General features: G+C 41.8%; 1 protein-coding gene across 1 annotated transcript in view; it reads left to right on the top strand.

Moving 5' to 3' along the window:
• Cbl (E3 ubiquitin-protein ligase CBL) overlaps window positions 1–13,086 on the top strand; it is a 472,746-nt gene that overhangs the window by 13,379 nt on the left and 446,281 nt on the right. Inside the window, exon 2 of the mRNA XM_080278953.1 lies at window positions 8,407–8,648. Coding sequence (XP_080135079.1) covers window positions 8,407–8,648 — 242 coding nt within the window. The remainder of the gene's footprint in view (window positions 1–8,406; window positions 8,649–13,086) is intronic.

The following is a 13,086-nucleotide window of genomic DNA, read 5'->3' as shown; positions in this document are numbered from 1 at the left end:
TTTAGTCCAGTTGGCTCCTCAGTTCTGATAAAAGCAAACTCTGGTCTATTGAAGTCCGTTATATCTAGGTTTTATTGTAATTCAAGTGTTAAAACTTGTAACCTACAAGTTAATCATAGGTTAAGAGTACGGAAAGTGGGCAAGAGTGTACTTTACCTTAGCTGTGACTGATGGGAGATAACCTAAACATGAAAGCATTATGCTTTGATCTAAACCCTGGATGCATGCTGGTATGTGTTAACATTATCCTCATTAATCCAGTTGATATCATAGCTATTTAGCTTATTGCTGTGCCAGATGATTTAGCTTAGGAAAAGCCTCTCATTGTTGAATGGGTAATGAAAATGGAGGGGTGTTTCCATGCATATATAATAAGCCGCTGATACATTAATTGCTGATCTTTGTTAGGGGAGACTGTTATGACTCCAGGTTCAGTTTATAGTAAATTCTGTTCAGTGAATACCTCATGGAATTGTACATGTTAACTAACAGTTTTATTTCAATTTCTTGTGGGTTTATTCTATGTACCTTGATACTGTGTAGATGAATATTAATTATTTTCAGTCATAAATGTACTAACCTAATTACTGTACCTAATGTGATCAAACTGAACTGTAACTTAACGTATTGATTGTTAGGTACTGTGATTTGTCCAGAAAGGACCCGGGCCTTGTCTCTGGGTTGGTGGGGGTGGGTTAGAGTTTGGGGACCTAGAGTGTACTTGTGCCACATACCCCTTCACTAAGATCTGTAGAGTGACATAAGACACTGGACTCACCTTCAAGAACCACATACAAGGCATCAAGAGGCAGCACATCCCCAGACTGTGAACTCAGGACGATTAGTTACAGGGACAGACTTGGGTACGGTAACTAAGAAGAAACATTCCCCATTCTACAAATAATGTACAGTACTGTTTACAGATCAGTGATGTCTTATGCCTCCTGGTCATGAACCCCCAATCCTATGCAACAACCACTAGCAACATCACCTTGCAGATCATAAAGAACAGTGCTGTAAGCACCATTGCTGGCTGCACCATTACCAACTTCACAGCTCATTTACACTTTGAAACTGAAGTCCTCCCTGTTAAAGAATATTTTGAAATGAGACATGCGGTTCTACATGGCACCTGTGGTAGCTGACACAGAACATCCCTGTCTTTACATTATATAACAGAGCCATATAACACAACTAGGCCCATAAAACAGTCACTTTACAAACATTAGCTACTAGACCATCTTCAGCAAGATCCCACCTCCAGATATTCTAACAGGAGCAATGAAGAATACCGGTACCTACAAACCATAATAATTTCATGTGCAGCAAGAAAGATCGCATTCTCATGTAATAGAAAAATGATGTTCAAGGCTGCAGATAATTATCAAATTTGGTTTTATGTTGTGACTGGAGAGAGAGAGAAGAGAGAGAGAGTATGGTATTGAAGAATCCTGGAAGGTAGTGAAGGAAAAGGGTGAATATTAAAGAGATCCAGCTTGGGTTTACGCCAGGCAATGGGACCACTGATGTAATATTCATTGTCCGACAGCCTCAGGAAAAATATATAGAAACGAAAAGAGTTGTACTTTGTTGTTGTTGTTTGGAGAAGGCTTTTGACAGAGTGCCTAGGAAGACGGTGAAGTGAGCAGTGGAAAAGCTTGGGACCAAGTGTGGATGGTTAGTGTGACCATAACTGTGTACGAGGGTGCTCACACCCAGGTGAGAGTGAGCAGAGGTTTATCCATGAATGTAGTTGTGCATCAGGGGCAGTGTTAAGTTCCTTGTTTATCACAGTGCTTGAAGCTGTTTCATTTGACTTCAGAACTGGATTCCAATTGGAGGTGTTATATGCTGAAGACTTGGTGTTGATTGTGGGGAATGAGAGGGTACTGGGTAATGGGGGAAAGATTTAGGAAGTGGAGAGATGGAATGAGGTACAAGGGTTTGAGAGTAATGTGAATAAAACAAAAGTGATGATATATAGGGCAGATGGTGATACTGTCAAAGCAGAGGGAGTGCGGCGATGAGCAGTTCGCCACAAGGGCATGATGAGTAGCCAACTCCACTTTGTGCAATGTTCATGATAAGTGGGTGCTTGAAGAGATGCTGTGGTATTTAATGGTAGGTTGCCAAATAATGATGATTTTATGTGTGTGGTGTGTAGGGGAAAGCATGTAGAGGCAAAAGAGATGGAAAGGATAAATCTTGCCCGAGAATCTTTTGAGTGTATGGAGGAGTTTGGTATTTAGGGGACATGATCTATGCTAGAGATAGGGCTGGAGGTAGCATGGTGGCAAGGATACAGAGTGGTTGGAGGAAGCACAGGAAGTTGTTGCCCCTCCTTGACATTTAGAGGGCTCTTCATCCATGGTAAGGGGTCTTTTTTTTTTTTTTTTTTTTTTTTTTTTTTTTTTGCAAGGAAGAAGGAACCAAAGGCCAGGTGCCTGCAAATTGTTCCCTCCAATAAAAAAAAAAAAAACAAGACATGAGAACCAAATTCAAGAACCATTCATTTCAAGATGCCTGGACACACTGCATTAAAAACTGTAGCCCATAGGCAGCTGGAAATACAGACAGAGGGAGACAGTTCCAGAGTTGACCTGTTGCATACATGTGGGACTGGGAGTAACAATTGTCTCTTGCATTAGAGAGTTGGACAGATAAAGGATGAGAGTTTGTTGCTAGATGGGTGTTAAGCTCCTGCCGTAGTATTAGAGGGATGCAAGCTGACAGTTCAGAAGAGCAATGGCTATTGAAGTAACGATAGAAAAGAGATAAAGATGCAACAGTATGACGAAGATACAGAGGTTGAAGGGAGCTAGTAAGAGGAGGAGGGTAGATGAGACGAAAAGTTTTTGACTCCATGTTGTTAAGAAGAGCTGTATGTGGGGAGCCTCTCCACACATGAGAGTTGTACTCTAGACAGGCGAATAAAACTCTTGTATAAAATCAGCAACTCTGCAGGGGTAAAAAAAGGCAAAGAGTTGGCTTAACACACCTAGGGGCGATTCCACAGTAGTTTTCGTTTGTTTGCTTCTTCCCCAACCACACTTAATAACTACATTTTTTCCAAAAAGTTCAGTATCCACTTTCACTACCCCTGTCAGATGGTTAGATAATTAAGATTGCTACATAGTTTAGTCACCAAAATCATGATATAATTCAGTTATAAGTCATTTACACAGTTCAGTTTCTTTTGTTTGGGTGATTGCAAACCACTACAAACAACTGTGGAATCGGCCCCTAATCTCTTGATTTATGAGAGAGGTGGCAGTCGACAACAGCAGCTATGGAACGACCAGGAAGGAAGTTAAGAAGTCACTGCATGATGGTATTGTGATCCCTACCCTGACGTATGGAAGCGAGGCGTGGACCTTGCAAGAGGGGAACAAGTCAAGAGTGAGAGCAGTGGAAATGAGTTACTTGAGAGGAGCATGTGGAGTGACGTGGAGGGACAGGTTGACGAATGAAGAAATGAAGGAACGTGTGGGGTAGATGTGGATGTGGTTGAGAAGATTAGGAGAAATACACTGAGGTGGTTTGGACATGTGGAGAGAATGGAGAATGAAAGACTGACTAAGAGGGTGTATGTAGGTGAGGTGGAGGGAGGGAGAGGGAGGGGTAGACCGAGGATGAGGTGGAGGGATGGAGTTGAGAGGTATATGAGGGAGGGGGGGGTGAGTTGGGGGGAGGGTAGTCAAATGGTGGGTGACAGAGTGACTTGGAGGCGTTTTGTCTGCGGCCACCCTTTGCGGGATTAGGGCGTCGGGCTATAGATAGATAGATAGATAGAATTTGTTCTTTCCAAGATAAATCCCAGGAGAATGAAACCCCAAGTATGTTTAATAAACATGATGCAGGATTAAGCTGAACATTGTTGAAAATTAGATGGTACTCATGTGGAAGATTTTGACGGGTTGATAAATGTAAAGACTGAGCTTTTGATGCATTAAAAACAACAAGGTTACTTTTACCCCAATCAGAGATATGAACCAAGTCAGACATTAGGTGTGCCATAGCCTCATCCCTTGTTTGTTGAAGTAACTGTTGAGATGGACGCTGTGGGGGGTGAATGGAAAGGTGAAGGGTGGAGTCATCAGCATATGAATGGGTAGGGTTAGATGTACAGCTTAGAAGGTCATTGATGAACAAAAGAAAGAGAGTTGGTGGTAAGATAGAGCACTGAGGAACACCATTATTGTTATCTCTAGGAGAAGAACGGTGGCAGTCGACAACAGCAGCTATGGAACGACCAGGAAGGAAGCTAAAGACAAAGGCATGGATAGAAGGATAGAAACCATAAGAGGGCATTTTGGAAATTAAAGATTTATGCCAGACTCGATCAAAAGCTTTTGAGATGTCAAGTGCATATAGTAGGAGTGTAATGCTCTTTGGTGGTGATACCATAAAGGAGGAAGAGGAGGATATTCATTGGCTGAAGCTTGCAGAGATGATAGTGGTAAGGTGGATGTATAGTGCATTCTTGAATGATTGGCTTGGAGGGGTTAGACTGCGCATGAAGAGCTGAGAGGAAGGATTGGAGTTTAGTGTATTAGTGTTGTGATGAGATGGGGTAGATTAAGATGGTTTAGGTATGTGGAGAGGACAGAAGAGGACAACTGGGTGCAGAGGTGAAAGGTGTGAATGTTGTTAGTATAGTTGTGAGAAGCAGACCAAAAAAAAAAGACCTGGGGCAAGGTCATAGAGTGTGGCCTCAGGAATAAAGGACTGAATAGAGAGGCTGCTAGAGTCTGAGCAGCATAGGAGGCACCATTAGATGATCAAGGTCGATGCATGCACGCTTGTTGGAGCCATCATAAATGAACAAGCGAATGAAGTGGATGCATCAATGTGCACTAAATGTTAGAAGTTCATAAGGAAGTTAATAAAGTACTGTACAGTACAATAATGATATATTGAGAGTGTGCTAGTGTGAAACTGTGAGTTGTATCAACCCTGATCTTTTTATACACATCCTGACTGCCTAGTACAGTACTGTAGTGAATAATTGTGTTATGTGAAAGTGCTCTGATGGATCATAACTGTATTATAATAATAATAATAATAATTTTTCATTCATTCATCATCCAGTCCTACATTGCCCCATGAGGAGCATAGGAGACCAGGGCTAGGCAAGTTGGTCTTGACATTTAAGATGAGAGTGACCAGCCTCACTCATCCCTGGGTGGCATTACATGAGCAATAAACCCCAATCACCCCTTGGATATAAACCTTCACCGGCTCAATCTGTTTGGAACGCCTTAATTACCCACTAAACCACTGGGCACCATAATTTGGTTATATATGGTTACCACCCAGTATAGTAAATGGTTTCCTGGTGTACACAAAACTATTTGGCTTGTCACTCATTGTAGACTTACCTGAAGATAGAAGGAAGAGGAAAGAATGAAGGAAAGAAAGACAGAAGAGGGAGTGTAAAGTTACCCATAGGCAGAAGGATGGAGGAGAGGAAAGGGCAGACACCCGAAAGCAGCATTACATCGAGTGAGTCGATGGTGAGTGCCCCCACCTGCCATGAATAATAGCTAATAATGATAATAATTACCTGGTCTTTTGTATCTCAAAAATGTCCAGACAGCACAAACTTGCCCAATCCAATTGGCCACGCTTCCATTCACTCATCATTCAAGTCCCCGGAATCCTGGCTCTACTGGATACGCCAGAAACATTCACCACATTCTGCAGCTTCACACAAACAGATCTGATTGAGTCAATCCGGACGCTGCCATGCTCACAAGGGGTGCCAAAATCCCTGATCATGCACTTCTCCTCACAACATTCATCCAGCCAGCTCAATCACTTGTCAGTTCCTTCCTGTGTTGGTCCAAGTCGTCTCCAAGTTGTCCCCCCCCAAGGCTGGGGGACAGCCTGTGCTTACAGGCACTAGTGGTCAGCCTGTGAGTCAGACAGGAACACGTTAGGGGGAGGGGAATCTGGCCCATACCTACACCAACCTTAGCACTGGGACCCATACCCTCACCAACCATAGCACTGGGGCCTACACTGGCACTGACCTTATCACTGGGCACACAAATCCACAGTACTGTAGTACGATGTTTGGCTGAGAGGTGACGATAACAGGGGGGCACACATGAACAAGTTGAAAAGACAGGGCTTTGAAGGGGTGGCAGGACCTGAACCATAACAATGCCTGCACACCGGGGCCGCCATCTTGCCTGAGATAAGTGACGGTCACCTTGCGTGTGCCTGGCACTTTCTGATGGCAAAATCGTTATAGGGGGAAATTTATTGTAAATCGAATTTTGGGATGGAACTTTTCTATTATCATTGTAGTGATTTATTGTAAACCGAATCATCGTAAAACGAGTAATGACTGTACTTGATCCATACATCCTCTGCCACTCCTGAAGCCACCCTGTTCATCATTCACCAGGACTTCTGATGCTTTCTCTATAATTCTTCCATATACAGTCACTACTCGTTTTACATTGATTAGGTATACAATAATTCGCTACAACAATAATAGAAAAGTTCCATCCCAAAATCTGATTTACGATAAATTTCCCACTATAACGACATTGCCATTGGAAAATTTCGTACAAAGCACCAGGCACACGCAGGGTGACTGTCGCTTGTCTCAGGCAAGATGACAGCCCCAGTGTGCAGAGCATTGTTTTGGTTCAGCTGCGGTCCCACCACCCCTTCAAAGCCCTATCTTTTCCACTCGTTCATGTGTGCCCCCCAGCTATCGTCACCTCTCAGCCAATCATCGTGCTACTGTAGGCTTATACATCGTGTAGCACCAGACCAACGTTGCACAAGTGCGTTTGTTGTGTTATTGCAATAATTTACTGTACGTGAGTAACATTGTCTGTATTGGTGTGATAATGTTTATTTTGGTCTTGGAGACAACTTGGACTGACACAGGAAGTAACTGAGGTGGATTGTCATTTTTGTTTCAGTCTTGGGTAGGTGACTTTGGGAAGTTGAGTTGTTGTAACTCCCCTTTTATAATGTGTTTCAATCTCCCGATTTATGATAAAATCGTTATACGTTAAGGTATGACCTGACATAACCCCATCGTAAAATAAGTATTGACTGTAACTTGCCTACCACACTCAATAAACTTATGCCACGATAATTCTTGCAGTCACTTTGCCCACCTTTATTTTTGTACAGGGGTACAGTCACAGCCTTTTTCCATTCTGCAGGCACAGTTTGACTCATCCATGCCCTCTTACATATCTCCAGCAAGCAGTTCATTCCACTCTCTCCACTACACTTAAGCATCTCTGCATACACCTCATCAACTCCAGCTGCTTTCCTGTTTTTCAGCCGCTTCACAGCAGTCTTCACCTGTGCGAGTGTCACACTTTTACAATTTAAAAAATTATAATAAATAAATAAATAAAATAGCTGTGATATTCATGTGTGAGCTTAGTCAATAAATAAAATAATAGCTGTGGTATTCACATACAAATTTTGTCAGTAGAAGTGGTGGCAATTTAAACCCTATTATTGTCTGTCACAATACCTCTCCCCAGATCATTCCTCCACAGAAAGAGAAAGGCTTTGAGCTGCCTCTTGAAAGATTCAACAGAAGTCAATTGCCTAATAGTTAACGGCAGTTGATGACAGTACATAACCTTGGGGCAGTATAGGAAAAAGATCAGTCAGATAAAGTGACTGATGAACAGTTCTGGGTTCGTCAAGGCACAAGGGATCATCTTTACTTTGTAATGTCACACCAAGATGCCGTATGAAGTCTTTCCTAGTGATCTCGTGTTTTAAAGTAGCCATAGTACAAATTAGAATGATGGCCATAGAAGGGCTTTGTGTGTATTGGTTAGGCTTTGTAGTGAAGCATTTGGATGTTACTTGAACATTTAATATCATCATGGTTGTAGAGTGGTCATCAGCCCTTAAATGTGGACTAGGGTTGCCCAGACCTGACCAGTATAACTCAGAGGGGATTAGCTATATAATACTGGCAGTTTTATACCATATTTTGCTAGTTCCCTGAAATGCTGTGACTTATTTGTAAACCACAGGATTTTTATCAGATTGTACTTTAAGGTTCTCTGTTATTGACTGTTTGCTGATTTCGGTTGTGATTTGATGCTGTTCGATGTAGCCACTGCATAGTACTGTACTGTAGGGAGCAGTTTTGTATATGTATTGTATTGTGTGTTTGTACTTTGTTATTTTAAAATCTATACCGGTATACTGTACTCAGTAGTTCAGGATTTTAATGAATATGGTGTCATTTGTATTGTACACACAGAATTAACTGTGTACTTTGTATGTTCGTGGGTAGGTATTATAATTTTGAATTCATGTTTAGTTCATGTTGTTGAAAATAGGCATATCATACTGTTACCATATATATATAAAATATCTTACTTTTTTGTTTTTTTCCCCCAGGTGTTTGTGGAGAACATGATGCGAAAGTGCAAGCAGGCACTACGGCTGTTCAAAGAAGGAAAAGAAATGATGTTTGACGAGAGCTCTCATTACCGTCGTAACCTGACTAAACTTTCATTAGTGTTCTCACATATGCTCTCAGAACTGAAAGCCACATTTCCTCAGGGCTCATTTGCCGGGGACCAATTTCGAATAACCAAAGGTGATGCTGCTGACTTTTGGAAGAAGTGTTTTGGTGAAAGGTAAGTTGCATCTTCTCTGTGGTTTCTGTTGAAAGTACTGTACTGCACTGTAGTTCAGTTATGTTCTGCTAGTAAATTGATAACTTTTAGGAGAATCAGAATTCACTGGTTTTAAGTCACTGACAGTTGTATGGTGTGCTACTATAAGGCTGTGTAGAAGGAATAAAGTTAACACATGTAATGGTTCAGTACAAAGGCAGATCTAGTTCTTTGAATTTCTCAAGCAGTCCACTACATGTTACTGACATGTGCAATTTAATGAACTCAATGTATACTTAGGTTAAATATATACAGTACCATTCTGCTTTGGCTTTATTCATACCTGTATTAGAGAGATTGAAAAAGTGATTGAACAGGGAATATTGGCATGAAGTTGCTACTTGTTTGGAGTGCAGCTGCTTTTATGTATCATAATTTTGTTTCATTTATAAAGGCTCCAGCATGTTTGCATGCATCATCCTTGATGACAAAATGGCAGCTGTCCATGCAGCTCGATCTATGGCGGCCTCCCCATTCAGTCTCTTACTCCTGAAGTCACACTTTATGACCTCGTCCCAGTCTTTTTTGGTGTTACTCTTGCAACTCGACCCTTGAAGTTCAAACCTCTCACCTCTCGCATCCAGTTGTCATCTTCTATCCTCTCGACATGCCCAAACCATCTCATTCTATCCCATGTCATCACAACACTTATACATTCAAGTCTTGTTTGCCAGAAATTGTGGAAAGTTTGTGTTTAGTCAGACCTATCTCTCTATCTATCTATTGCCAGACGCCTTAATCCCGCAAAGGGTGACCACTAACAATTTGCCTCCATGTCGCCCTGTCCCCCCCATTCCATTGCCCTGCTTCCAGCTCACACCCCTCCTCTCTCATATACCTCTCTACTACATCCCTCCATCCCATCCTCAGCCTCCCCCTCCCTTTCCTCGACCTCCACCCCACTTACACTCTCCTTGTCAGTCTCTCACCTCCATCTTCTCCACATGGCTAAACCACCTCAATGCGTTTCTCCCAACGCTCCCTATCACATTCACATCCACACCACAACACTCGCCTACTTGTTAGCCTGTCCCCCCATGTGACTCCACATGCTCCTCTCAAATAACTCATTTCCACTGCTCTCACTCTTGACTTCTGTCCCTCCAGCAAGGGCCAAGCTTCACTTCCATACATTACAGATGGTATCACAATATTGTCATGTTGTAACTTTTTCACTTCTGTGCTCACTTCACTGCCTCATATCATTGCATTCAAGGAACCCGCAACCTTTCTTCCCTGTTGTACCCTTTCAAGCACTTCACCCTCCAAACTTCCATTCTTACTCATCACACTACCCACATACTTAAACGCACTCACATTTTCCATTTCCTCCCCACCCAACCTCATTGTACATTCACTGACTTCACTTCACTCAGAGACCATCACTCTACTCTTCCCTACATTCACCTGTAGATTTGACTTCTTGCAAACACTCCCAAACTCGTCCATCAAGTCTTGTAGCTCCCCTTTGTCTTCACTTAACAACACAGTATCATCTGCAAACAACTGCTGGTAGTTTCCAAACACTGCCCTGTCTTACAAGGGCTGCTCCAGCATCCATTGTCCTACCTTGTATCTCTTTTATAGCCCCATCCATATACAGATTGAACAACCAGGGAGACATGACACATCCCTGTTTCAATCCAGCCTTCAAATAGAAAAATTCACTCAGTTGACTGTCCACATGCACTGCAGCCTTAGCACCCTCATACATACTGGTACTCCTCACAGCCTTCAGCAACTTCCCATCTACTGCAGATATTCTTAATACTTTCCACAATCCTTGTCTGTCTACCCTGTCATATGCTTTCTCCAAATGCATGAAGGCTGCATACAACTTCTTTCCCTTCCCTAGAAACTTTTCTGCTAAAGATCTAAGAATGAATATCTCATCTACACAAACTCTTCCCTTCAAAAAACCTCCTTGTTCTTCTCCAACTAATTCCTCTGTTATTTCCCTGACTCTGTCAATAAGTATCCTGCCATATACTTTTCCTGTTACAGTAAGAAGGCAAATGCCCCTGTGATTACCATACACTTCTTTTTCTCTCTTCTCCATTGTACAAGGGAATAATTATATGTAACTTCCAATCCTCCGGGACTCTACCTTCCTCCCATGCCAAGATGCACATCTTCCACATCCATTCTACTAGAGTCTCTCCCCCATGCTACAGCATTTCACCTCACAGTCCATCAGTTCCTGGGGCTTTTCCTTTTTTGACTTTCTTCATTGGTTCCAGAACTTCCATCCTGCTGCTTGCTTCCTCTTATCTCACATCCCTCCTTCTCCTAGCCATTCCCCAGCCACTTGTACTTGCATTACTTTCATTCTCTATGTTCAACAATTCCTTAAAGTGTTCTCGCCATCAGCTCACTTTTTCTCGCTTCTCCACTAGTAATCTACCATTTTTATCTTTCACTCCCCTCACATCTCCACGAGTAATCTACCATTTTTATCTTTCACTCCCAACAAACTTCTTTGGCATCCTGTCTAACTCTCTTTACCTCTATCCAGAACATTTTCTTAGTTTCCCTCAACTTTACACTCATATTCCTTCCAAATTCCTCATCCACTCTCTTCTTACTCTCTCTCTTACTAATCTTTTCACCTCTCTCTTCCTCTTTACATATAACTCTCTCTTCCGTCTCTCAACTTCCTCCACACCCCTGTTTCTCATCCACTCACAATATGCTTTCTTCTTTTGTGCCACAGCCTGTCTCACCACTTCATTCCACCATGCTGTTCCTTGCACTCCCTTTCATCTTCCCTTCACCCCACACACCACCTCACATGCTGCCCAAATTTCTTCTGTGATTATCTTGCACACAGCTTCCACAGTTCCCCCATCTGCCCCGAATCATATTTACCCAATCGCTTCTCCACTTCTCTCTTATAATATTGTTGTTGCTTACTGTTATTTTATGGTAAGTGGGAGTACCCACCATCTACTCACTTGATGTGCTGTCTTCATGGAATTACATCAAATGGTTTACTGTAATCCAGGAATTCATCACTTTGCTGAGTGGTAACCACATAACCACATGACACCTGGTGGTCTTGTGGACACTGAAACCTAATGAAGCCTGCCAGAGTATACATGTGGGGGATGATTGGGGTTTATTGCTCACATAATGCCACTCAGCAGCAAGTGATGTTGGTCACTCTCGCCTTAAGTTTTGGGACTGAGTAGCCTAACCTCAAGACCTGTACCTGTGAAAATACCAGTACTTAGTAGCACCAGGTACGCTTAGCAGATGAGGTTTTACACAAGTTGTACTTAACTTTGGACAGAATTCTTAAGTGATACCTACCAAACTACCCATCTTTTGTTTTTAATACAGTAACCCCTGATAATCCATCTTAACCCTAGATAGGTGAAGTGGGGTATCAGAAACCTCAGTCCCCGAAATTTGATTTTTAAAAATATGAGCATAAGGTCTACAGATCTGTCCGTCTCATTACCTTCCTGCCTAGTGATGCTCTTCATGGGGATGATGGGGTCATAGCTGTATCTGGTTCTGATTTTGCTCTATAGAGCCATTGGGGTATGTTAGACCCCCAAATTACCTATAATGTAACCTAGTTGAGCCCTCTTGTGATTTTTTTTATTTCAATTTGCTGTCTTTCTCCTTTTGTATACAGAAGGTCCGAACATCGGTCTACTGCAGGCCACCCAAGGAATCATGATATTACTTTTCAATTTTGCAAGATTTAATTTTAAAATTTGCTTACCTAAAATTTAAACATTTTTGTATAAACTTAAAAAAAATATATATTTTTCAATTAAACTTTATTTTTTCTGGCCCTATTTAAAGATAAGGGGTTGAATTATTTGTGTATTGAAGCATTTTGAAATATCTCAGACGGACGTATTTTTTTTTTTGTTATTTATTTTTTTTTTCAGACCCCACATTACCTAATATGTAACATTTTGAAGATTTCCTATCTAGGGTTTAGCCAAAGCAATGTTGGATCACTTTCGAATAGTGCAATAGTACCCTCTCAAGTCGCTGTATGGGGGCATATCTTGTAAAAAAAAATATAATAATAAAAATTGTACTGTATAACTATCTGAATATAGAAAACAACAACCCCAAATTTAGATTTCCAAAAAAATTCATGGTGCAGTGTTGAGAGGAACTCTGCCTTGCCATGGCAAAGACGCTTGTGCATCTCAGGGATAAGTGGAGGTGTGCAAGTCAGGTGCAACCATATCAGGCAGGGTCACTGATAGGGATCAGACAAAATGTGTTCCCCTTGTAGCAGTTACTTGAGCCATCATTACAAGGTACTGTACTTGCCTAAACTTCCTCTCTAAATCAATAACTAGCTCCACAAAGTCAACTCCTCTGGTACCTTATAGCAGTGGAGTAGCAGACCATTGTGGTGGGCAGACCT

This window comes from Coenobita brevimanus, chromosome 76 (genome assembly GCF_032717465.1).
Source record: "Coenobita brevimanus isolate Jiangsu-jjx chromosome 76, ASM3271746v2, whole genome shotgun sequence".
Taxonomy (NCBI): Eukaryota; Metazoa; Arthropoda; class Malacostraca; order Decapoda; family Coenobitidae; genus Coenobita; species Coenobita brevimanus.
Note: the sequence above shows the minus strand (reverse complement) of the source record. Positions and strands in the feature narration are given on the sequence as shown.